Below are 26,277 nucleotides of genomic sequence, written 5' to 3' on the forward strand. Positions count from 1 at the left end.
TATATTACATTTTTTATTTATAACCTTCCTGAGATTTAAAATTTACAAACACAAAAACATTCAGTGAAGCTGAATTAAATGTCCAGATGTTGACAGCATACAGGAAATTAAGCTATAGTGCCATCTGCTGAAACGTAAGAAGGAACTGTAAGCAAGTTTATACAAGACAATGACAAACTAAGCTGGATGCCTGAAGAATAATTTATCAGTGCAGTACTAACCACCACCTGCACAACGCAGAGACTGGCTCATCTTTGTCAGGGTATTTATGTTAACTGTTTAGTGCTTGGCACTGCAACAGGTAAGCAAGGTAATACTCTTCTCAAGCTCCTAGGAGCAAAACCATGTGAGCTTTCCAGCTACCTGAATTCTCACACTGCATAGATTAAATGCCTTCCATTACTTTTCACTGAAAAACCTGAAGAAATGACAGGGACCTGTTACCATATAAATTATTATTAGTACTGTTTCATAGAATCATAGAATTGTTAGGGTTGGAAAGGACCTTAAGATCATATAGTTCCAACCCCCCTGCGGACACCTTACGCTAAATCATATCACCCAAGGCCTTGTCCAACCTGGCCTTGAACACTGGCAGGGATGGAGCATTCACAACCTCCCTGGGCAACCTATTCCAGTGCCTCACCACTGGACTTTCGTCGCAAACCCTAAACATCTCAAACCCGACCATGGTTGTATTGTGACTGTGTGCATGACTTTACTCCCTTAGGAGCCTAAGGGACATACAGACAAGAAAGGTAACACAGTGATTCAAAGAGCAGAACATAAAATTTAAATTTCAAAGGTCCACCCCCAGTCCTACCACAGTCTTTCTCTGAAAATTTTGCTCTTGAATTAAAATAGAATGTAAAAGAATCAGGATATAAATCTGTTATTGCCTCTTTTATAAGATGAAAAGAGAGAACTTCTCACTGAGTTTTCTCTCAGTATACAGTATTATGGATCTAAAATTGACACAGTAAACTGTAAAGTATTAAAAGAAGGAGACTGAAAAGTAAACTCTGATGTAAACTGTTATGTTGCAACAAAATTAAGCAATCTTGGGTAATTTTTGCCACACAGCAGGTCAGATTTTGATGGTGTTTTCCTTTAGCAAAAGCCAAAAACAAACTCAACTCAAAAAAGCAAACCCAGTAATGCTTTTAGAAAATACGAGAAATTTAAATTCTCAACTTAAAGGACACATATTAATAATGTGTTCCCAGAAGCACATCTCAATCAGGAACAACTGAACATTCAACATATTAGAACTCTTAAAATGAGTATCAAAACCCTGCTTTTTGTTTCTGAAGGGCAGATCAAAATATGCAATAATGCAAGTCATCACAGCCTTACCACAAACTCTACAAATGAAGTCATAGCATTACACACTGAAGCAGTCCAGCTGGCTGCTTTGCCAACCTCTCTTCCTGAATGAACACATTTCTGCTCTCTTTACAGCGCCACAGTGGTTTGCTTGGTCAATGTATTTTATATGTGTACATGATTACTTAGTAATTTACCAGAAGCCTGTTATATTAGCTATTTTTCTTAGTCCCTGAAATTACCTCTTTTGTGTAAAGGCTGAAGGTCTATCACCACTCATTTGTATCAGTTGCATGAATGGAGGATTCCTGAATTTCCTGAAGATCTGTTGTTAACTCTCTAATTCAACTTTGGCTGAACAGTTTCTGAACTAGTTATGTAGTGGAAGGAAAAAGTAATGACTGAGGGTGGAATTTAACTTTCCTCACCCTTTTAGCTGTCTAAAGAATGATGCACATGTACAGACTGATTCACCTCAGAAGCCCTGGAGAAATGGAATGAATCACTCTCTGGAAACTCTTTATCTATTACATTTAGAGGGAGCCTAAGAGAGGTCAGTTTAGCTTAGCTACCTGTATTTTACATTAGCTAAAGGAAGTCTCACTCCTTTCTAAGCTTCAGGTAAAGAGAGATGCCGTTTCAGAGAACCCACCTCTACAATGTCCCTCATGAAACACAAACTGTGCTAATCTGGATTCACTGTGTATAAAGCATTTTTTTTTTTTTTTAAGGATACTTTTTGTCTTCTTTCAGTAAAAAGCCTAGGTACTTTGCATTTTTACTTTTTTAAATAAAAGCAAAGACTAAACATCAGATGGGAAATACTTTTTCTTCAGAAATGGAAATATGTTAGGAAAATTATCAATCTATACAAAAGAGTTTAATTTATATTTGAGGCAATACGACAAATGGGTGAAAACACATTAAATCAATAATTGATAGACCACTGTATCTATGCAATGTAACTGCTAGCTTCCAATCACAACTATCCCTAATAAATCTGTGATCTATGAAGAACAGGTTTGAAAGCATTTTTGTAATTGCAAAAAAAAAAATAACATAAATCCATACAATATTATTTCCTTATGGCTAGACTCTATTCAATAGTTTGATTTTGCTATGTATTAACATTAGAAGATGTATACCACTTTTTGTTTAGTGTTATGTATTTTCATGTAACCAGCTTCTCTGCCAATACAACAGTCACAAAACCCCCTCAAATTTTACTTTTTCCTGAATGTTTGCATTATTCAGTATAAACAACAAAAAAGCTTTGAAGAGAGGTTCCATTGTAATTCTCCCTCATTTATGTTTATGGTCCTGTAATGACAAATGAAAGACCAGAAGCAGGTAAGCAGATCATGGCATAATGCAGTCTAAGTTAGTGTTTGCACATCTAAACTGCACAGCAGTATAATGCTGTACTATCTTTGGAGAAAGTGTATCTGCCACTGTGACACTGAATCCAGGCTAGTTAGGTCTGTGGTTAATTAGCACAGACAGCACTTATATGCCTGTACTGTAGGTAGAGAAGGCTGTTGTCAATACTAGCTAGAAGAAGAGCTCATCACCCTTCATGTAGACATGCCCTGTGATTCTTTAGATGTATAAAAGCACCACAGACTTGTCTTCAAGTTCTGATGATGCAAGAAAAGCTTCCTACTTGTGTCTTTATTATCATCTGCTAAAAGTTCATTCTGGTTTAAACAAAACACTTTAATATATGTAGCACAATTTCAAAATTATTTTTTGTGTATCTTACACTGCAACCTACCACTTTACCTTAAACCTACAGAAAGGAGGACAAACACAATTTCACAGGCAATCCTAGCACTTGGAAAGTTACTGAAACACAGAGGTGAACAGAATTCTCTCCATATCGCCTGTTTCCAGGGGATTTAAGAAATCTTTGCCCTGCTGTTTATTGCAGGGCTTGCTCCAGCCTCTCAATAGATCCTTTCCCCACTACACAGCTGTATCACTGAAAGTCCCATATTTTTGTGGTCTCATACCACATCATACTGTGGGCTAAGTGTCCATAAAACTTGTGATGGATCTGACCTTGAACAATGGAAAGCATAATCGGATATGTCAATCACATATATTAAACTGATCAAAAGCAGCCTGTTTTAAGGATTCTGGCTTCTCAGTACTTTTGGCTTTGCCTGTGACCTGAAGAAAGAATCTAGCAAACCCCAAGCTACCTTTGTAGAACTTCTACAACTGTCATCCTGCCCATTTCCATTCCTTAAAAAAAAAAAAAAAAAAAAAAAAGAAAAAAGAAAAAAGTAATGATAAAGAGACTGACCCACTGGCATACTGTTCTGCTGCTAGCTTGTACTAATTGACCCTGTCTTGATCGAGTCCCAGACTGGTTGTTATCCACTAGCTTTATTCCTCTCACTCCTCAACAACGCCAGGAAGAACAGATGCTCTGTGATCAGTCAAGCACTGCCAGTTTTATTCTCTGCCTGGCAATGTGGACTAGAAGCGCCAAGGTTGCAAGACCATGGTTGCATTATAATGCTTTAGTTTGCCAATTAAATTTCACAATCTGACTTACAATTCCAAAGCCCTGAAACTTTAAAAACATATGGGGTTTCCTTAATTCATCTGGAGAGATAAAAGGAACAGCTGAAATTACTTGTATTTAGAAATTTAACAAGAAATCATAAAAGAACAGATCATGTACGGAAATGCAAAATGAAGATATCGATGCTAAGGTTTTTTGCAACTATACTCATTTAAAGAGAAATCTATTCAGGGTTGTCTTTTCAGATTGTCAGATTAAAAAAGCCACACAGCATTTGCTGCTAACCCATAATTACAGATTATTATAGAATACAAAAGATGCCAGGCATAAAAAGCTACTACAATTCACTACACTGTAATAGAACATGCAGTGAAAGTTAATTTTGGCAAATGCTTTAAATATTAGCTTTACATAATATGTATAGGTGAGACTGTAATTAGGACAGAATGAATCCTTCGAAGCCTCTTTCATTCTGACCCAGCAGATGATTACTTTTTACTAATAAGACCACAGCCATTTGACAAAAAGCCAACTATAGTACCTTGCTTCATTCTTCAGTAAATTTAATAATTACAGCTCCTCCTGCCAATAGTTCTCAAATCAGACTTGTTCAATCCAATACTGAGCTTATTAGGGGACAGCTCTATGTTTAGAATTCTTTGGCCAAAAAAGTACTTGAGGATGATGAAGCATGCCTTAGACAAGGGCACAATGATTAGCCATTTTCTCTACATAAAAAACAGCACGTAGTCACTACAGACCACAAAATCACCTGCTGTTAGCACACAGCTGCTACAAAGAGCTGCTGCATTTATCTGGTCCTTAATACCTTTAAGGAAGCCTAAATGGAACAACTTAATATGGAGGGAGAATAGCACTACACAGAGTTTCTGGTATCAGTATTAACCTCATCTTTTTCAATTTTCTTCCCAACGTAGCCATTTGATATTGACTAGACACGTATGCTACTCCTCTGCAGCTTAGAGTCTTTATTTTTATTTTTAAGTTGTGAAGCAAATGTTAATTTCTGTGGCTTTTAAGTTTCTAAGCAGATGAGAGAAATTTATTATTTTTTTTTTTTAGATAACTGTAGTTTTAGTGTAAATAGATCGACAACACATTACGATGGGCTATGACAATGAACAGAAAGCTTTCAATATTACAAGCTCAGAAAGGAAAAAGTCCAAAATATTCTTAGAGAAAATTAAGAAAAAATAAATTTATTTACTGAAATTAAAATGACAAGCAACATTTATCCACACTGCAGTACTTAACACTTTTCAGTGACAGACAGAGCACAGAAGAATCCATACCAAATCGATCTTTATGTTGTTCAGAAGAGACTTATTTCAGTTAATCGAACAATAATTGCTCAAAATTATATTAGCTCATTCCATACTAATGGTTCTTACCTACTGTCTAGGTACAATTTAAAACTTATGCTTTAGACCAACACTTCAATACTAGAAACCAAGACAAAATTTTTTTGAAGGAAAATGTACTTAGGCAATTTGACAAACCTTCAGTGACTGGCTGAAGTTTAGAAGACCTCTCTGAGTCCGGAGAATGCAGTGGTTCTGGCTCCTTCAAGCTTTCTAAATGCATAAAAGGATCGTAATCCACACATGCCAAATCAGAAAGACTTAAAGGAAAATATTTAGGGTTGCTAAAACACTGAGACCCATAGACACATCCGTGCAGAACCTACAACAAAACCAGAATTTCATTACATTAACTACTGAAATTTCTACTTGATAGTTTTATAAGAAATGAATTTTATTTTTATTGAAATTTTTAATTTTTTAAAAAAAAAACAGCTAGGCAGGACAATATGGAAAATTTTTGTTGTTTATTGTTTACAAAAACAAACCCTGGTCTGTAAAGAAAATTGTCAAGACAGCATCAACACTGAAATGGAATTTAATAATAAAGAAACAAGAAACAAAAAATACAACAAATCACTAAGCTACCCTTATTTATAGATCTCCTATCTTATTTAATTATATATGCTAGGTCTAAGCTGCTGGAGGTTTTAATCCCCTTCCCTTGTGAAAAAAACAAAAAGCAAAAACTACAACCTATCTTTGTTCTGTGTCCCTAAAGACAGTAATTATAACTTAGTGCTTTTTATTTTGCTTATTGCTAAATAAAATTCCTTGGTATATAGAAGGTACCTCCTCCTGTCTTAAAATGTATAGCTGGTCTACAACACAAGCATCTGCTATTGATGTGTCATGCAAAAACGAACTTGGTTACACATCACAAAATGTAAACCAAAATCAGCAATTCCAAATATACCAAAGATCAAACAGTTACAGTAAAATGTAGAAGAACTAAGACAGCACTCCACATTTCAGTAGTAGAATCGAGGTCACCTTACAAAAAACTTAGGTCTTCATTTTCATGAAAACAGACACTAAATCCATACACAGAAATCCTCATTTAGCAAGTAAAGAAACATGTACCTTATATATACAATTAAGAACGGATCTTTCAGTCTTATCATTTTCTGCTCCTGTAGCATGAAGAGGCTGCAGCAAGGTCTTTAATGGCAAGGCCATTATCCAGTCCAATAAGCACAGAAGTAAAGAAACCACCAACTGGAACAAACACTTTCAATTAAAAATCAATTAAACCAGCACCTGCTACTTCACATTTATCACTGCATTTTACTTCTCTATTTTACTTTGTTTTTTTCAATTTGGTAGAGTCACCATTATTCAGTAATGGCAGGTCACACTAGTTTAAAAGCCATTGTATCTTCAAAACCTACAGCACCAGTGAAAATTTAGGCTACTGAGGTTATGTAGCAACAAACATCCAGACACAGTTTCTCATCGTGGTGAGTCTGTGAGCAGATACTGTGCTGAGAAGAATATCCATGCTTTAAAAACTGATTTGCAGGGTGCTGTTTTCAGAGTACACAGGTACAAAAAGGCTGATCTACCATTCTGCATGCAAACCTCACTGTAAAGTGAATCAAGGATTATGCAAAATTGAACTATTTCAGCTGCATTTAGTGCTGTATAAAAACTCAGAGTTTTCTTCACAGCATGTCAATAATGCTATGCAGCACCAAGTATCATCTGAAAGAAATCAAACTGCTGTCTTGGAGGCTACTCAGCCAGCAAAAGAACCAACTCCCTCTAGGGGACATTTTTGAAGACTGTAGAATAGAATTAGATTGAGAGACATATACACACCAAATTATTAATAACTTACTGGTTTCAAATAATTATTTTTAATTTTTAAAACTTAACTGTGGAAGAAACAATTCAGTGAATAGCTGCAAGATTCTCTAAAGTATTTCCCAAGTTAAATAAAAGTCTTTCAGAAAAAATCCGCTTTATTTACTAATAAAAGACATATAAACATCATACTCATTTCCCATAATACAAGTTTGTCTCTCAGAAACACCACATAATAAGCCTAATGATGAAGAGTTCTGAGTATTTTTTACATTAAACCAATTTTTAAGAAACCCATTAGAACTACTTTGTCAAACTAGGTAAGCAAATTTTTTAATGATATTTGACATAGAACAATCAGCATTAGCTCACTGGAAATTTCTCCCATTATGGGAAGCATCCTCAAGTGGAAAGCTGACTAGCTTGGCACAGCACAGTAGCCTGCAACAGCCCGTAACTTCTTGCAAACGGATACAAGAGGCAAACCGGAGCTCTGGAGGCCAAAATGAGTAACAGATCAGTGCAAGCTCCTGTGGGAATGTGTAGTCCAGAGCTCTGCCTGCGCCAAACTGGACCAAAGTGCTCAAGTTTAAATGACCACTAAGTCCCTCAGTCCCAGAGCAAAGCCAAATAATTCAAAAGAGACACAGCTCTCAGGAGGCAGAAAGTACTACTGAGAGTATTAGGTAAAGAAAGAGCCCATCTTAGCTAGGGGACTCAGACCCATTGAAAATACAAAAAGATAGCAATCATTTTGAAGGACTGCAACAATCAAATTCACCTGAACTTTATAGGCTATCTTTCTCAAGAATGTACTTACAATGGAAAGAGCAAAAAATCATGACCTTATATGTGTTTTGCAATGTACTTGGAGTTGAAAATATATTTTTACTGTAAGACAAGTTTGAAAAGGCTAGATTACTTTGCTTTAAGTTTACAGAGGGCAAGGAAAAAGAAGACTCATTATTAAAAACAATGAATCTCAAGTAATTTTAAATGCATATTTTCCCACAAATACTCCAGAAATTCACTAGCATAAACAATATAGCTGTAATTCTGGAAAGACTATATTGTATTATACTTAAAAAGCTGAATCCTTGCTTTAAAACACAACTTAGAATTCATAATAAAGTTATGTCATACACCTTTGTAATTAAACTGACACACTAAAAAGAAATGAAAAATATTTACCCTCTTGTCCTGTTCATAAGAGGAAGCTTCCGTACTGGGCAGCAGATGTGTAATAGTTGCTATCAGAATCTGGGGAAAATACAGTGTGGTTTCTTTAAAAATATAATCTAAATATTAAAGTTTAAAATAGATTTTTAAGCAGGTAAATGTGACATAATACTATATTCATGGTTAAATTCTGTAAAAATTATTTTGAGGCAAATAACCATATTCCTTGCTGTTTTTTTTTTTTCTTTTTAATACAACCCTTTTAATTGTGTTTCACAGAAGAAGGAATTCACTGAAGGAATACGTTCTGCTTGTCTGATGTAGGTGCATTAAGGGCAATGAAATTATACAGCTATGACAAATATTCAGGCAGGAAGAAAACTCAATTCAACATATCTATAGCATGCAGGATGTGGGTTTGTGTATGGGGCTATCTGAGCTCCAATAGTTCTTAGAACTACTAGAATTTGGAAACACCCTGCCTCTTGAGCAACGTGACTTCAGAGGAGCAGGGAAAGGCTTGCTACACTTCTTAAGAAGCTTCCACACAATTAACTTTCCAGTTACCTGGAAGACCTCTGTAATTTCTCTCTGATTCAGACTCACAGAGGCTATGCTCTGCTTCCTTGTTATTTAAAGTGTATTCAAAATAACGATTTTTGATTTATACTGAAACTCTTTAATGCACATAAAATACAACTGCAGATCCATATTTTAAGTAATTGCTTTCTCACTAAACTTAAATAAACATATTTGAAGATATTTAATATTGAAAAAAATCTGAACTTTATTGACAACATTCTCACGTAAATAATGACAGTTATACCTGAGAAAAAGTAAGGATGATCTATGCATTTTACATTTTAATACTGAAGTCATCAAGTAATGTGATGTGAATCCCTACTGCTAATATTAGGTAAGATTATGTTTATACTAATTTAACATTCTGTGAAACAGACTTGCCAATATTCTCATATTTCAATTTCAGGGAACTACATTCTACTAGAGCATTAAAAATATTAAAAATTTGAAAATTTTGATTTACTTACTTGAATAATTCTTACAGGTGAATCAGCTTGATACACTTGAAGTCTATGTACATAATGTATCAGCATGTTCAGCATACTGCAGGCAACTTGAGCTACTGTTTTATTTGGAAACTAGAAAAGAGAACACAGTAACAATGACTACGTGATTTTGCATAAAAGCACACTAGGTGGTAAGGAATTTCAGTGGCAGTTTTGTACCTATAGTTCCTTATGTTCCAGGAACATAAGGAACACAATAAAAGAGGAAGAGAACTAAAATTTTATAAAATTTGAAAGGAATTATTTTAGACACAAACAATGTCAGCAGCTAGCATCAACAGTTTGGGACAGACCAGCAGTGAGTGGCCCACAATGAGATAAAGGGGAAAGGAGTTTCCTGATTTCAGACCTGTTAGTGCAGTATCATGAAGCCAGGAAATAAAAAATTGAGTTCTCGTTACCTTCATAACTATTAACACGTGACTGTAAAAAACCCACAAAACCCCAAGGAACCAATTCTGAAATCAAGAGATCTTTGTTGAGGACCAAGGGAGGTGAACAGCCATGTATCCAAGTATACAGTACTAACAGGGAGACTAACTGTTTTATGCTAGCGACTGGCATGTACAGCACTTCTCTGAATGGAAATGAATGCACCTTGGCTTCTGTGCTTAATTGCTGTTCTCTGTTATTTTTAAAATGCAGGGGAAAGTTGCTGCACTGGAGCCTGCCTTCAACAGCTAGTAAAATGTGTAAGTTACTGTGCTGGTCAAAGCAGAAGTGAATGCATTTGTACAACTAGACCCCAGACTTGGAAGTGGACTTACACACTGCCCTACAATTCTAAGTGAGAAGGCAAAGAAAGGAAGAGACAGAAATACACTTTCCTCAATTGTTAATGCACAGGATGTGTAATTGAGGCTTTCCCCTTCATTGCACTTGCTTTGAAACATTAAGCTGTGCACCAAACAGCAAGCACAAAGTGAATTTTACATGTGAATTTTACTCATCTAGGACATGAAAACCTTGCACATCTGAGCTAACTAACGACAAATTTGAACTTGAGTGAGAACCCAAGAAAAATTAAACTGAAAGCATAACAACTTCATTGCAGAACATGAGCTCAAATCCAGATTGCTGGAAATATCCTTACAACCTTGCAGGAAAACCCCAGGGTCATTGGAGAGGACAAAAAGTGTGGACAAACCAGAGCAGCTCAACATGGAGTATCCAGATCACTAAATTTAAGACAAAATTACCTGAGAAAAAAAGCCTGGAGACTTTTCAGAGACTTTGAATAATCAGCAGTTCACCACTTAAAAACAGAGAGCATTTTATCCCCCCCTCCCTTTTTTTTTTTTTTTTAAAGATAATTGGGCTCCAAAATGAAGAGGAGTGAATGATTTTTAGGGGTGGCTTATGCAAATTAGTTAACCCCTTTCTGTTCTCTGGTTATTTTTTTTTAAGAGAGGGAAAAGTTAGTAGAGACACAAATTTCACAGAAAGGCTGAAGAGGATAAAGCAATAAATATGAATAAAGCTCAAATCTTGTGCACTCAAGTTTTCTTATTCATGGGAAGAGCACCAGGAAGGAAGTTTTGATCAAGAATACGGGGACTGGCCCAAACAGATCAAACCCTTCATGTGCTTCAGAAACCCAGCATAGTGAATGTATCACATTTCAAAAGAATGCATGGACACTTTAGAACAGTCATAGAACTGTGTGTCCTGGACATACATTTTCCTGAACTCAAGCAGCAACACTGAGTTTATGCTGGATAGCAAAACATTCACCCCTTCCTAGTCAGCTGATTTGTTCTGACTTCTTTTCCAAGAGCCTTCAGAGTCATCACAAAGGTGACTGTGTGATGCTACAAACATTTCACCTGCTGTCCTCTGTCTCTGGAAAATGCTGTATGTATAAAGCGTAAGAATTCACTACTTTGATATTTTATATTTAGCAGTGTAACTGTAGACATAATTTTTTAAAAGTTACTTGATGGGAGGTGGGGGAAAAGCAGCTTTCAATGAACTGGCACTCTGCCTTGTACCTAACACTCAGGGTTCTTCTCAGAAGCGTAGTCTTTCAACACTTCAGCTTTGCAAGGATCCATTGCTTTCTGGATGTTACACTGGTAGTATAACTTTGTTAATACCTGCAGACAACCTATGTCTAGCACTTATTCAACTAAGCCTGAACAAAATTTTGTGATGTATCTGAAGCATTTCTGAGAGGAGCAGTTGTGAGATGCAAGGGTCTGGGTAGCTGGTTAGGATCCCTTGTGCTTAGACTTCAGCAGAGGTTAACACAAATACAGCAGTATTGCCAAACTGCTGGCAGAAGCACCAGTGGCATTCAGAGCAAGCTGGTGGACTACAGTTCTGAATATGCTTCTGTATGTCAGAAACAGGCATATAGCTGCTGCTAACATTTCTATTCAATGTTATTTGCTCAATTGTACTTATGAGTAAGTTGGACTAGGTCTATAGCGCCTTATCCATTCGTTTCTCCTGAAAATAACAATCCACTCTGGGAGTTCAAATCTCCATCTAGTTGGAAGCCAGGAGATTACGTAGGTAACAAATTAGAGCTAATCTGTTCCTCTCATGATACATTTATGAACTCTTCTTTTCATGATTAAACTTGATTGCGAAAGGATACCACTGCTCCAAATAGGAGAAAAGCCGACATGCTCTGAATGCTCTTGCCAACACAAAGCAAAGCAGAAATACGAAGATCTTTGTCTTCCATTCAAGAAGTAATTTATGTTTAATATAAATGAGACACAAGTAATTGGCTTAATAAATACATCAAAGAAAAACAGGAAAAATCACAATGAATGTCAGGATTAAAAATAGTTCAAACTCTGATAAATTGCAGAAGATAAAACCACCATTTGCCTAATACCAAACTTGCACAGGAACTTGATAAAACACACTAGTGAAGGGATATTAAAGAGCAAGAGAAAAACCCTGGAAGAGAGTGTTAGCGAAGTTGCAAAGGATGAATGTGATTTCGCAAAACAGGAAATTGCAATTTAGAGTCTAATACTAAAAGCCCTGCAGCTACCCATTTTAGACATAGATTCAAATCCTGCTTCACAGGATGTGATCAGCTGATTTGCTAAGATATTTTTCAGATTCCTGTTGCTGAAAAGAAAGAATAGTTAATCCCCAGCATCTGACACAAGCCAATGTACAACAGGTGTACACCCTGATTTTTATCAATGTGTATATACAGAAAGACTTGATTATTCATTTAATTTTGATGTAAACAAAGAGCATGTGGAAAGGTTCTGAAAACAAACTGGAAAATATTTAAAAGTTGAAGATACTGTTCATGAACATGCAAGCTTGAAAAATGCTAGAAAATAAGTATTTTTAATAATATTCTAATTATTACATAAAATATGAATAAATATGAAAAAGATTTGCAAAAAAAGTAGGAAAACAAAAAAATTAAAGAAGGGTAAAGATCTCCTTAGACACAGTTCAGAAGTCCACCACTTAAACTGAATTCAGTCTTTTGTAAGGATTGAATATGAGACTATGAAGTAAAGATGATAAAATGTGATCATGACTTGGAAAAGGCAAAGCATCTTTACATGTGAAGGCAATATATATTATAAAAGTGTTAAGTCTCACCTTTAAAGAAACACAAATCACATTCAATGCTTCCTTGATCTGAGGATGATGTGATTCATGAACTAGCTCCTCACAGATCCAAATACCAAGGCTGCAAAGAGCAACACACCTGTAAAACAATGAAACAATGTTGGAGAATAAATTATTACGAAACATGCTACAAGAATATGCAATTATTATGATTCCTGATATGTCTTGCTGAAATCTAACAAATATATTTTCAATATTTTAAAAAGAACTCCACAAAAACCTTTATAATGCTGCAACCTATTTAAAAGTTAGCAAGTACCCTGCTGAAGGCATGGAAAAGACAGAGGAAGCACCCTTCTGAGCAACTGAAAAATCCAAGAGAACTCCTACATCCCTATATGCTTTTTGGATTAAAAATACTACCCAAAATCAATGTATGGGAAATCTGTATATATTTTTCTTAAGACAAGGTAAAAAAATGTGGTGGGATGTTCCTCCTCCCCAGCATGAGATTTTGCTTGTATTTGTTTAGAGCTTCTGACAAGAGGGAGGAATGTTATTTGTTAATATGTATTTACATTTTTTTAGACTGACAATAAACAAAGATGTATAGAGGAGGGGTAAATGAATGCTAGAGACATTAGACATATTGTGATTATATACTTTAACTTCCACTATTGTGTCTTCATTTAAAATCAGGAAATAGGAGAAAAGTATAAAGGTAAATGGATGAAATTTGTTCAGAAACATTAAGGAGCTAGCTTAAGCAATCTCCAAATCGTTCGTAATTATCTTCGAGAACACAGACTGCAAAATATTTCATAAACAACTTCAAAATTCAAAATGCTCTGGATAAAATTGGACAGCAATCCAAAATTAACAAGGTGAAAGCTGGTCATGGGAACTGCAAAGCATTACAGCTGGGAAGGAAAAATCATACACAGAATCAAAACAGAAGTGGCTACAAAGTTTGTGATGTAAAAAAATATTTTAAGGCTACTCAGAATCACGAAACTACTAACAGGTAGCAAAAATACATATTGGAATTAGTGCTATGTGGTAGCGTAAATAAGATTGTCAAGCCATCCTGTTTTGTACATTGTTACTGAAAACTCAATTGCAAAACTGCCTCCATTACATTTTGATTAATGCAATTTAAGAATAAAGACAAATATAAGTGACTCTAGGAAAAGAGTGACGAAAACAATAAACAACTTTGGGAAATACTGCACGTGGATGAAAAGTTGAAGGGTGCACCAAGTCTAGATCACAATCACGGAAGGACATGATAAGAAATCTTCTGACATGCAGTAAGTCACTGAATAATTTAATTTCCAGTAGAAAAGATTTTTCCTGTATAGTGGTCATAAACTGAACCTGACTGTAAAAATTATGTAAGTATTGGAACAGTCCATCTAAAATTTTTGTAACTCTTCTTAAAGAAAATTTTCAGGACTGGTTAGGCAAGCTGCCTTACTGCCAGGAACATTTTAAACACACTCCAGCCTCAGGGGAGGAGAAACAATCTACACTTCCGTTACTTCCATTATATGCGTTTCAATCTATTTTGAACAAAATAAGAACATAGCATGGATTTCACAATAAATGTAGACAGGTTGTGTAAGCAGTCTCAGAAAATAAACCTTTATGATACAGAAGAATAGACAAATCTAAGTTTGTGTTACTATTTAAATTTTCATCATCTAGTGAGAACCATTCCACATCCGATGACACACTGAGATGCAAAATATCCAGTAGTCTGTAAGGTTTCAACTAAGAACACCAGTTTTGTTATCATTATTCAGAGTAGTCTCTGAAAAGCTGTAGAGTTATATGGCTACAATGTTGTTATTAAAGAATCACAGACTAACAGCACAAGCAGAAGAGACGAATACCGAGTTAGGCAACCTATCACTTCTTTTTCAGACTGTTAGCAGCAGGAGAGGTATTTGATTAATACAGTTAATTTTTCCAAACAGAGATCCAAGTAGATCATATTTCAGATAACTGATTTCCCTGAAGCCCAGCTGGGTCAAGTATGTAATGAAACGCAAAACACTGAGCCTCTGTGGAAGAGATAAGGAATAAAGATTTATAGCGTGGGTTAACAGTTAACACCACTCAGACTTGCTAGAGATATACAAAGCTATGTACCTAAATTTCAAGAAATCTAAACTCTCTCCCAGGAAACTGCAAAGAGAAATTAAGCCTCTACTAGTGGCTGAGCCAACATGGCAAAAACATGATGCAGATACTAAATATGACCTCTGACAGTAACTGAGGTGAACTCCGTATTGCTGTGAAGCAGATAGTACGACAGAAGTTATTACCAAAAAAGACTGCGGATAAACTGCCAGTGAGCAGTGAGGCAACCAAGCTTCAGGAGCTGTGGGATCATCATTATCTCCACAATGAAGACATAAACCTTCTGTCTCCCAGATGAAGGAGAAGGGCACAGGTAACCCAAAGAGACACTGGGAATCTATTCCTTTTTTTTAGTCTTCATTTAATATTATTATTACACACTGCAGTCCAACTTTGCATTTTGGGGCCAGCATATCTCAGAAAGACTGGGCAGGCACATGTGCCTCTGCTCCTGTAAACACACCCCTCACAGCCATACAGGATATGGTGACATGCAGCATGCTCCCTTCCAGCTCACAGCCACACTGCCAGAACTGAAGATGCTAATGCTGTGTGCTTCAGTGCCACAGGATCAGTATATTCTGAACCAACACATTTCAACCACCTTTTTCAAAAGCAAAATGGAGAGTGTAATGCTTTTTAGAATTCAGTTTTGCAAAAGAAAATGAAAAATGAAATTAAAATTATCTCAGAACATTCCTTCTGTCCCCTGTGTTGAGAGATACTACCACCTAAAGCAAGGAACAGATAAGTGAGCCAATGGAAACTGCTCTTGGTTTTTCAGCAAAACATTTTAAGGTTAAGTGAGCTGATCTTTCCAGTAACATTTTTCAGGCATACAGATCTAGTATTTTGCATTTGTCAAGTGACAATAAATTAGTTGAGCATATATAAACACTCTACCCAAATATATAAGGCACACAGGAATGCTTTTCCTTGGTAGGCATTACAGATTCCCGTTTCAATCCTATATGCAGGACTCTGTAACCGAAAGCCTCTGGGCATGGGTAAAGAGGAACAAAATCCTAAACAAATTAAGAAATGCAAAAGAACACTGGTTCTATCCAGTAACTATCCTTTCTAAAGTTCTGTATTAGATGGAGACCCTTAGGTTTAAGCATCAGAGAACTCACTCCCAGTTTAATGCTTAGCTCAGTATTTTCTGCTTCTTTTTCCATACCTTGGATTATTTCTTATGTTCAGATTAAATTGCATGGTGCATTAAAAAATAACCATACCTCTTTAATAAATAATCTTGTCCTTCATCAAAGTAAAAAATGACTCTCTAGTATGCAAAATCAGGGTAGGCTGAGAAAGCATGCAGCTTATACCCTTACCCATATTTACATCCTTTCCTATCAGTCACTATCAGAGAAAGAATACTGGGCTCAACCAGAATTTGTTCTGACACGTGTATGTTCTTTTAATATCTCTATTTACAAAAGAATTTGAATTCACGTGGTAGACCATACTTTTGATAGTGGTGAAGAAAACAATGAATAAAAGACATAAACTTTAAGTTCTCTAATATATCCACTTCAAAATGGTATAATAAAGAAAAGAAGCTACTGATTTAGAAGCTCTGTTTGCATGACATACCGTGCAGGACCAGATGGTTCTTCTCTTGCTGAACTTAACATAGTTTTAATTATAAGTTCCTAAAACAAAGAGGAAAATATGTATTGCTTTACTAAGAACTCCATTACATGAAGCATCTGAAAATTAGAACTTTATGATAGTACACACAGGCATGTTGCTTAGCTGAGTCTCTAGGTTTGTGGTCAGATTGTTTATTTACCGCTACTCCAAGCTTCTAGTCTACCTCAGATGCTCATTATTGTGCTACCCCCAAGAATACCTCACAGGTTATTGTTCTAATTTCTGCTGATGAACCATTTATCCAACTCTTGTCAATGTATTTCCATAAAATATCAAGGGTAAACAAAACCAACAACTCCCTAAGGCTAACTTTGCTAAATAGTGCTGAAGAACAGAATGAATTTATTAGTCTAAGTATTTTTTCAAAATTATGTTGGATTAAAATGTCTTTGGAAGTGGCTGCAGAACAAGTGACTACAGTACTTTAAGAATGATGTCAAGAAGAATTTTGTCTCAACTGTAGTGAAATGTCCCTAAAGCTGTAGGTTGCTCTCAATAAAGCTCAAGAAAAAGCCATTATACAATAGAAATGAGAAAGAAGGAATTCAAAATTAGTCTCCAAAAGGGAGCAAAGCATACAGCAGCTTCCAAGCTATCATTTGCCTCTAATCTGATATAGTTTGGAAACTTATGGGGAGAGCCTTTCTTAGACATAGCAATCATACCTGACACACATACAGCAATTAAACACAAAAACTGAGCTCTGCCCAGCTGCAGTACACTGACACACTACTCAGCTCTGTGTTAAGATAGAGAAGATAACGTCTCCATTAATCTTTGCTTTTTGCCTAAGAGAACATCCTGATGTATAGAGGTTTTCTAAACCCGACAAATTTTGCCAATTGTGAATTATCAATGGATTAAATATTTGGACCTCTCCATCTCCTCATCTCAGTTGATCAAATCTGTGAGACCTGCACATCAGTGAGGTAACTCATCCTTTCCTTCTACAATCATACAGAAACACTTTATTATTAAGTTAATAGCAATTACAAAGTATGTTTACTACTATGAAGTTTGACAAGATTTCATGTGATCTTAAGCCTTATAATCTACTTGAAATTATTTCTGGAAAAAAATAGAATCTTAAAATTTTAGTTATTATTTCCTGTAAAAACATCATTATTAAACATATACTCGATAGCTGAATACTAGTCAAATATTCTTAATATTCCTACCTTAACATCTGTAAACTGTGACACAGCAATGTCAGGAATGTTAGGGTGAAGAGCTGGCAGTTCATGATATAAATTGGGAAAACAGACTAGAGATCCCAAAAGAACTTGTGCTTCAACTCTTGGTGCCTAAAAGAAAAAAAAATGGGGAGAAATACGTATTCTTACTGCAATCAGGAAGCTGACATATCTAGCTGCCTTAAACAAGAATAATGGCTGAAACTCTACACAGCTATTTCCTTTCTCTTTCTGTAAATTCTTACAGCTGAGGAAACCTAGACCACAGTCCCATGAGACTGCTACTCATGCACACGCCCTGGTCCCATTTGCCAAGATGGACAGAAGGAAACAGAGAAATTGTTAGGACTACAGATACATGACTGAGCTGCTAACTAGGCTTAGGTCTTACATTCTGCTAATTCATCAGGATGTAGAAAACAGGACATGACACGAGTCATTGCTGGACATGACAGGTAACAGCCCAAGATGTTGACAAAGGCTTCCAACAGTACTTTGAGGGAGGGTGGATTTTATTTGGTTAAAGTGGTAATTATGTGAGAAACAGTCAAAACTCATAGACAATTAAAGGGGAGTATTGGGGAGCTTTGAGGGTGTATAGTCATGCAAGGCAAACAGCACCCAGGTACTGTATGAGGCTGAAGTTGCCTGGATAGCAATATCAGAAAACTGTTCAAATAGTGCTAACACTAGCAGATTTGAGTTCTCAAACGTGACCAGTCATTGCATAGCAGAGATATGGATTAATAAATACATTTTAAAAATAAAGGTAGAGTCAGATGGACACTAATTTTAAAACATTTTAAAGCACAGATAAATGGCAGTCAATTCTGAAAACTCTGAAGTAAAGACTCTGCTTCAGCAGTAATTTTTGCATTCCTCACATATTTTCTGGAGAGGACTTGCCCATGTAGTGTTCTAGAATAAACCTCTGACAGCATGGGTATTTGCTAACCATTAAATTGAATTCTGGGGTCAAGTTAACATCCTGGTCAAGGAAAAATACTGCTAAGTTTTCTCTCAAATCCCTTCCATTCATACACAAATTAGAATTAACTGATAGCTACTTACATTGAGAAAAGAAGAAGCTGCCACTCTTCCTGCTGCTACAATGAAATCCATAATGAGCATGGTGGCACCAGGCAAACCAAGTGAAAAGAACTGAGGAGAGCAGTGCTTGATGATTGTATTGACAATATCCTTGCAGAAGGAAAAGGAAGAAAAGAAAAACAAGAGTATGAACAAGATGAACAATGAATAAAAAAAAGGCAGCTAATTACTAAAGGTAGAAAGTAAAAATGGAAGAAAGCAAATGCATTGTGGCAATTAAGACACTCATTACAGAGCAGAGTAGCATAAAAAGATAAATTCCTTAAGTACACTCATATTAATGTAAACAAACTGATATATTAAATAGATCCATCTAAGCTTGGACAGTATTGTACAAGGTCAGTACCAGGACACATTTTATATTCATTTATACTTAGCTTTTAAAGTTCTACAGATGATTAACCATTCATTTAAATATGTACAAAAGAAATGCAGATAGCCAGGTATTAGACCTCCATGTTTAATCCTCTCCAAGTATCATCTGACTGTAACTTTAAAAACTGTATTACACTCTTCCATATATTGCTATGTAACCAAAATACAAAGAAAAAAAATTACAATTAAGTGTTATGTAACACCTCTGCTATATAGTTATACAACGCAGATTATGTTCTTGTAGACTTAGTGAGGAAGCTTTTAAAATTAATATAAAAAATGCAATTTCTTAAGAACTATTAGAAAAAAGTATAAAATGTTTTAATCCTGAAAAAACATCCCAAGTTCAGAGATAGGCAAAAATATAACCCTTTTTCTCCTTCAAATAGCAGTGATATCCAATAAAATGGCAGTATGCCATAAGACTTGCAATACAAGAAAAGCAGTGTAAACTGGTTGTTAAGAGGAGAGAAACTGGAGGTCTGTCCTATCCATAGACATCTGTGGAATAATTTTGGACTAGGACTAGTTCTATTTTGCCCAGTTAACGAAAACTTTGATGAATGAATCTTTGATCTCCCTATGCTTCTAACTGCTCCTCAAAGAAAATCACAAAACCAACTGTTTCACACTTCTGATGCAAGCCTTTAAGAGTGTTTAAGCCATACAGTATTTTCAGACTTGTTCATATTAAAACCTATGAAAAAGATCTACTCCCACTGATTAGATACACTCAGTATGCCTCACTTTGCTGGTTCCTGTACTTGCTGTATGAACTACTCCAATGCAGTTAGCACAACTTACTTTCCCACTAGCTAAACTGTTAAATCAAGGAGCAAGTAAGAACTATAGACCTTAAGAATCTGCTTCCTCCTCTTTCTTGCATGCTTCAATCTGTAACATACAATCGGTAAAAAATGAAAGAGCACCTTCTCTGCTCTCATGTTTGTTTAAAATGGACTCAAAAAAAAAAATCCCATTTCTGATTACAACCAAAGGCAATTTATCAAAGTTTAGAAAAAGTATCAAGCACATAACTGTTTTCAAATCAAATTACTCAGTTGAAAATCCATTCAGCATTTCTGATAAAACCATTTTATTATTAGTTATAAAGTTTGTATTAACCTGAATTTTGTAATTGAACTTACTTGATCAACATGAAGAAGTCCACAGTGCATTATATTGTAGAAATGAGTTAAAAAATCCCTGTTTGGAGAAACATCTTGTCTTCGTTTCATTGTCTTACAAATGAGTTTATAAGCGTGTAGCTTCCCTTGTTTGTATTTATCGGTCAGCATTGTTGCCTACAGTATTAGAATGATATTTATTATTAATAACTCAAAAAATTAAATAAAAAAACCCTCTCTGCCTACATGAACTTTTATTTCTGTTTCACTATTCAGTGCTCAAATTTACCTTGAACAGCCATGGTGTTAGAATTCTAAGTGGTGGAATTAAAACTGGTGGAGATGGTGAAGTTAGGTTATCAGTTGATATACCAAGATTGTCTCTTATCTGCAATTATTAAAAACACACAAAGACAAATATTTAAGGAACATATGTAAGGTGTTGGGTTTTTTTCTTCTGAAAAATCCTGCCCTATAAGGTCAGGTTGGAGAAGAGGTTCAGTTCTTTTACCTTAGCCAGATTCTGCCATAGTTCACACAGGTAATCAAAAACCTGAGCATGAATCTCTGGATCCATGATGCTGTTGACATCTCCCAAAATTCCTAGCATTCGCCTCCACATCACAGTAGCAACATCTGCATGCCACCCTGTAAGTGTTCCCCCAGCCATCACACTGCAACATTCTGAGGGGAATTCACTAGTTTCTGTAATGGAAGAAAAAAGTATAGTGAGACCTACTTCTCCAGCAAATGTAACAGCTATATCACAACTTTTCTTGCATAACTTTCTTAAAGCCAAAAGAGAGATCCAGCTTTCAGAGTAAGGTATTTCTTACCCATTCAGCCATCTCAACACCAGATTTAACTATACGTCAATTATCAAACTCTGTAGAGGAAGAATTCTCCTGTGTCATATATTCTTTCCATAAATAGCATCTAAGGTCACTGCTGGAGCCCTAATATGGATCTGATGGACCTAATAAGTCCACTCCATTTCTAACTGCTGCCTTACATTCTTTGGAGTCAATGAACATCCAGAACTCCACTTGCCTGCTTCCATGTAAATTTACATTTCAAGTTTACATTTTTCCTAATAAAACAGAAACACAACTTTCCTTAGAATCTATTATAAATGTATTTTATTGCAAATTAAAGAGAAAGGCAAGAATAAACTTGCCTCTGGCTGCTGCTCTTTAAGCAGTAAATTTGGATGATTGGAGAGGCAACATTCAGTAAGATAGCACCACAATCTAACCCTCACCTAGCTCTCTACACATCAGTGTTATACGACTAAATGTTCTTTTTTGTGTAGAAGATGAATAAGTTCATAGAATCATAGAATCATAGAATAGTTAGGGTTGGAAAGGACCTTAAGATCACCTAGTTCCAACCCCCCTGCCATGGGCAGGGACACCTCCCACTAAACCATGTCACCCAAGGCTCTGTCCAACCTGGCCTTGAACACCACCAGGCATGGAGCATTCAGAACTTCCACAGGCAACCCATTCCAGTGCCTCACCACCCTCACAGCAAATCTAGTTGTCCAAATCTAGTTTGTCCATACAAAGAAAACTCTGACAGATAACCATGACTAAAGTCTACTCCACTCACACTTAATTAGCTAAACAGTGACACAAAACTACCTAACAAGCCACAGTTTCAAAGCAGCAAGCATCCCACATCTCCTTTCTGCCCCTCTCAGATTTTCAAAACACCTCAGCATCAGAATTTGCTGAGATTTTCAGAAAATCTCACAGCTCCCACAGGCATACAAAGTCAAAATTAAATCTGCACTCAGCCTAATCACATAGCCTCTTCTTGTGAAGTTCTGGACCACTGTGGTAGAGACACTAATGGTTTCTAGGCTGTAGATATCAAAGTGCAAAGCAAACTGATGATATTTCTGCCCATCAGTAGGCTGCCTCAAGCAAAATAGTCTGAAATATAGATCAGATATTCTTCTTTTTCCATGAGACCAAATATGGGAGAAATGGGAACTTTGCATTTACAAAGTGAACACAGTCTAGAATTCAATAGCTGACATAGTTGAAGTAATTATAAATTTGTTTAAATATGAAAGGGAAATGAACAAAACTTCCAAGAAAAAATCATAACATTACTTTAAAATTATGTCTTATCATTTGTAAATCAATAACAAAACAGGCCATGGCGGGGCCACATACTAGAGTTAAGCTGCCATGACTCTAAGCATCAAAAAGAACAATTATAAACGTGTGGACTATTAATCCACTGCTAATAATTCCAATGAAATGAAAGATAAAATGCAAAAAGTTTTTGTTTGCTTTTAAAGGAAATTTAAAGAGTGCAGACAAAACAGCCTTGTACAGGATTGTTTACAACTAATGCGATACTAGCTACTTCACTGTATTGCATTCAAAAAGAAAAAAAGAACAGGTTTCTGTTTTCTGTTCCAGATATTGCCTAGGTCATCTGGCGTCTGTAAAACAGAGTGGTGGAGCTTCTCATCCAGCTGCAGATCCTTCTGCTCAATATGATCTGCATGAAGAGTGGCAGGAGAGGGTGTCTGTGATCTGGATCCAAGAGCAGATTGGATTGGAGAAGCGCTTTCAGAGCCTGCAAATGCAATTTTTAACAGTTACCTTAAAAGCCGTTTCTATTTTCTTGAGCTACTGAAATGTTGTCTAAACGTAGCATTAAAACTGAGCTACTTTTATGTATCAAACTGGGCCAAGAAAAGATAGAAAAACTATAAGCAGATCTCCCTGTGAATGGTGCTCTGAAAACAAATTACATGCAGGAGAGCTGAGAGATTAACATCAAAATCAGATACGTAAATGGATTAACAGAGTTCTATTTTAGGTGCATATAATTTTAAATGTGTTTGTTCTGCAGCACTTTCAGTGCTCTGTAAAGTCAAAATTCTCTTCACATTCCCTCACCTAAATTACTCTCCAGCAATTTAAGCAGAAATTTTCCTGGAACAACTGTTTTTCCAGATTTATGGATGCATTCAAGTTAATTTATAAATAAAAGCTCAAACCAGTAACTAACAATCTTTGATGCTTATGTACCAATTGGCCTGAGAAAATCCATACAGACTGGAAGTTCTGTATAGTTAGAGGAACGTTATTTCCTCTAAGACAGGAAAATATAGGTGTTTGAATGGCGGTGCTGCAAAGGCATTTTTCCATGACCACCACTGAGCAACCTCTCTAGGCAACTACTTGGTCTCCTTTACTGAGAGACATGCAGAGAGGGAGCAGGTATTTGTATTTTATTTCTGCACTACATTGGTTTCACTTCCTGAATTTGCCTAAAGAGGCATATAAAAAGCTGACTCTGGCCAGAACTGTCACATCACAGAAAAGAAGAGAACAGATATTTAACACATACTTCCCTACACATCAGCGCATGTTAAAATAGAAGAATTCAAACCTATTTATTTTTAGCTTTAGATAATGTAACTGGGACCCAAAAGCATTATATATGAAGCTCAGCATTAGAGAGAAACTGAACTTTAGGAACAGAATGAAAAGATGAGTCTCCTAAAATAGTAATTTTCCCAGTCACTGGCTGTGAAGTGCTCTTTCTTGTAAAGAGAACTAATTGTTTAAAGAACTTGACAGAAAATGTCAGTGTTATCAGAACAGAAATTGTAGTAAATAACCTTAATCGCTAAACTGCAAAGGTCTCTATCTGCTTTAAATGGCACAGGCAATGAAACTTTTGCCATCAATTTAAATCAACCCCTCTATGCAGGAGAGATTGCCACTACTGCTTCACACACAGACAGTTTCATGCAAGAGGTAATGATACTCTCCTCCTGCTACCGACCATGTGTTTTTCACATGCTTACAAAGATACTGTAAACTACACTTAAAAGATGTCCAAAGAAATTCTTTCCTACTTCTCTTCCATTCTGCTCATTAAATGGGGATGGATGAAAGTCGATCAAGAGAAAGAGTGAGAAAGACTGATGCAGAGGAGAAAAAGTGAGGAAGACTGGAATACAGAGGGAAAGAAACGGAATGACATGGAAAGAAAGAGTGGGGAGACCTTCATATGATGGAAAAGAATGGACAGAAATAATTACAGAAAATTTGCTGAACTTCTGGAGTCTTGTCAGAAGCACCAAGAGATACTCCAGCATATGTGGATCCAAATTTGACTGAGATTATGTGGGTGCAACTTGTTCTAGGACTAGCAAAAAACAATCAGTAGTAAACTCAATTGTGTGTTAAGAGTATGAATAATGGCTATATACCAAGAAGAAATTTTCCTTCCAGAAACCTTCAAAGCAAAACTATTCAGAAACACATAGATTTCTGAGCAGCCAAACCACTGAAAACTCACTTTTATGAGCATGTTTTGAGGTTGAGTTTCTGCGTGGATTTGCTGATGTCTAATACAGTGAATTCAAGTTGCAAGCCTCCCTGCCATGGGGCTCTGCATACATGCAATTTTCACTAGATAGCTGCCTAACTTTTATAAAACTTTGAAGAAAATAATGTCCTTCTGTTTTCTTATACCGGGTTTGTGTGCCTATATCTATATATAGATACATATATAGATATCAGAAATTAGGCAATGGACTCCAACACTGTTGGGAGCATGGAACAGTCAGACAGAGACAGTGTAATTGCACAATTCTTGCTTCTTCAGGAAACCCACCTAAATGCATGTGACACACCAAAGCTGCCTCTCTAAAACAGTAGTCCAAGCAACAAGAAGAGATAGCCATAGAATCTCTCAGTGGATAATTCAATCATTAACTGCAATCTTATTAATGCAATTATAGTGCAAACTTAGACAAAAACACCAAATAGTAATGAAATTATTAACATATAAAAACAAAAAAAGAACATATTTTCTGCAAGGACTTTCAACAAGCACAGAACAAAGAGAAAATGAAGAGAACAAAAGTCAAGCTGAACACTGCTGAACAAGCTGAACAGCAATGTACAAGAAAGCTAATACCATGCTGCTTTCAGCAGAAAGGCAATTTTAGAAAGTGAAATTGTGGCCAGGGAAGTAAAGATGTCTTTCAGTATCTCTGAAAATGCAGAATTTCTCACAGAGAAGATGACACTGTATGTAAGTATAAGCTTTCACAGCTAAATAGGTACTTGTTCCCAGGGTTGCAACAGGAATGGTAGCACATACCAGTTATGGAACAAGGAGTATGAAAATGACTATGGACATCTCATTTACAAATTCTGGCAAGAGACCATTCTTCCAAATACTTCTCAGAGAGGAAGATTCGCTCTTTCAGAAAGAAAGGTCATTCAATTGGGGTAAACTGCATTTCCTGGTGGATGTCAACCTAATTGTTATTCCCTCTTTCTTAAGAAACAGTTGGAAAGTAAACTGGTGGGCCCAAGCTCATCAACTGAGACTGTAAAACACTGCTTCCAAACAGGCTTACTTTTTCATGAAATCAACAGGGAAAGTAATTTAAAAAAAAAAATAAAGAAAGAATTCTTAAGTTACATGAATGGAAACTGATCTTGCATGGCACAGTAACTAACATTTTGCATATTAAAAGTTCCTCTCAGTTACACAACAGACAACATATAGACAGGTTAAGACATACATATACAGAAGAATTTCATGACACTTCAGCGTGATACACTGATTTAAAAGAGCACTTTCAAAGCCTTCCAAGGAACAAACTCTTGCCAAAATTAGCCATTTGACTATCAGGAATAGGACACTTGTAAGAGACCTGGTAAAAGTTATGTGTTAAGAGTTTTCTCCCTGGTAACTGTATAGATTTGCTCATGAAAAATTTAAAATACATTTAACATCAAGCCAGGG

The 26,277-nt window shown here is 36.0% G+C and overlaps 1 protein-coding gene across 3 annotated transcripts in view; it reads right to left on the reverse strand.

Moving 5' to 3' along the window:
* RALGAPA1 (Ral GTPase activating protein catalytic subunit alpha 1) overlaps positions 1-26,277 on the reverse strand; it is a 131,108-nt gene that overhangs the window by 49,976 nt on the left and 54,855 nt on the right. For all 3 annotated transcript variants that reach the window (XM_062623404.1, XM_062623417.1, XM_062623408.1), the window contains 12 exons: positions 22,921-23,073; positions 20,990-21,183; positions 20,768-20,866; positions 20,500-20,655; positions 18,938-19,066; positions 17,852-17,977; positions 16,614-16,672; positions 12,900-13,008; positions 9,276-9,386; positions 8,239-8,307; positions 6,325-6,459; positions 5,380-5,563 (listed from right to left, as the gene is read on the reverse strand). In XM_062623404.1, the coding sequence (XP_062479388.1) occupies positions 5,380-5,563; positions 6,325-6,459; positions 8,239-8,307; positions 9,276-9,386; positions 12,900-13,008; positions 16,614-16,672; positions 17,852-17,977; positions 18,938-19,066; positions 20,500-20,655; positions 20,768-20,866; positions 20,990-21,183; positions 22,921-23,073 (1,524 nt within the window). The remainder of the gene's footprint in view (positions 1-5,379; positions 5,564-6,324; positions 6,460-8,238; positions 8,308-9,275; positions 9,387-12,899; positions 13,009-16,613; positions 16,673-17,851; positions 17,978-18,937; positions 19,067-20,499; positions 20,656-20,767; positions 20,867-20,989; positions 21,184-22,920; positions 23,074-26,277) is intronic.

Source organism: Pezoporus occidentalis, unplaced genomic scaffold, assembly GCF_034315485.1.
Source record: "Pezoporus occidentalis ecotype Australia unplaced genomic scaffold, CSIRO_AGI_Poc_V1 ctg108, whole genome shotgun sequence".
NCBI classification, from domain to species: domain Eukaryota; kingdom Metazoa; phylum Chordata; class Aves; order Psittaciformes; family Psittacidae; genus Pezoporus; species Pezoporus occidentalis.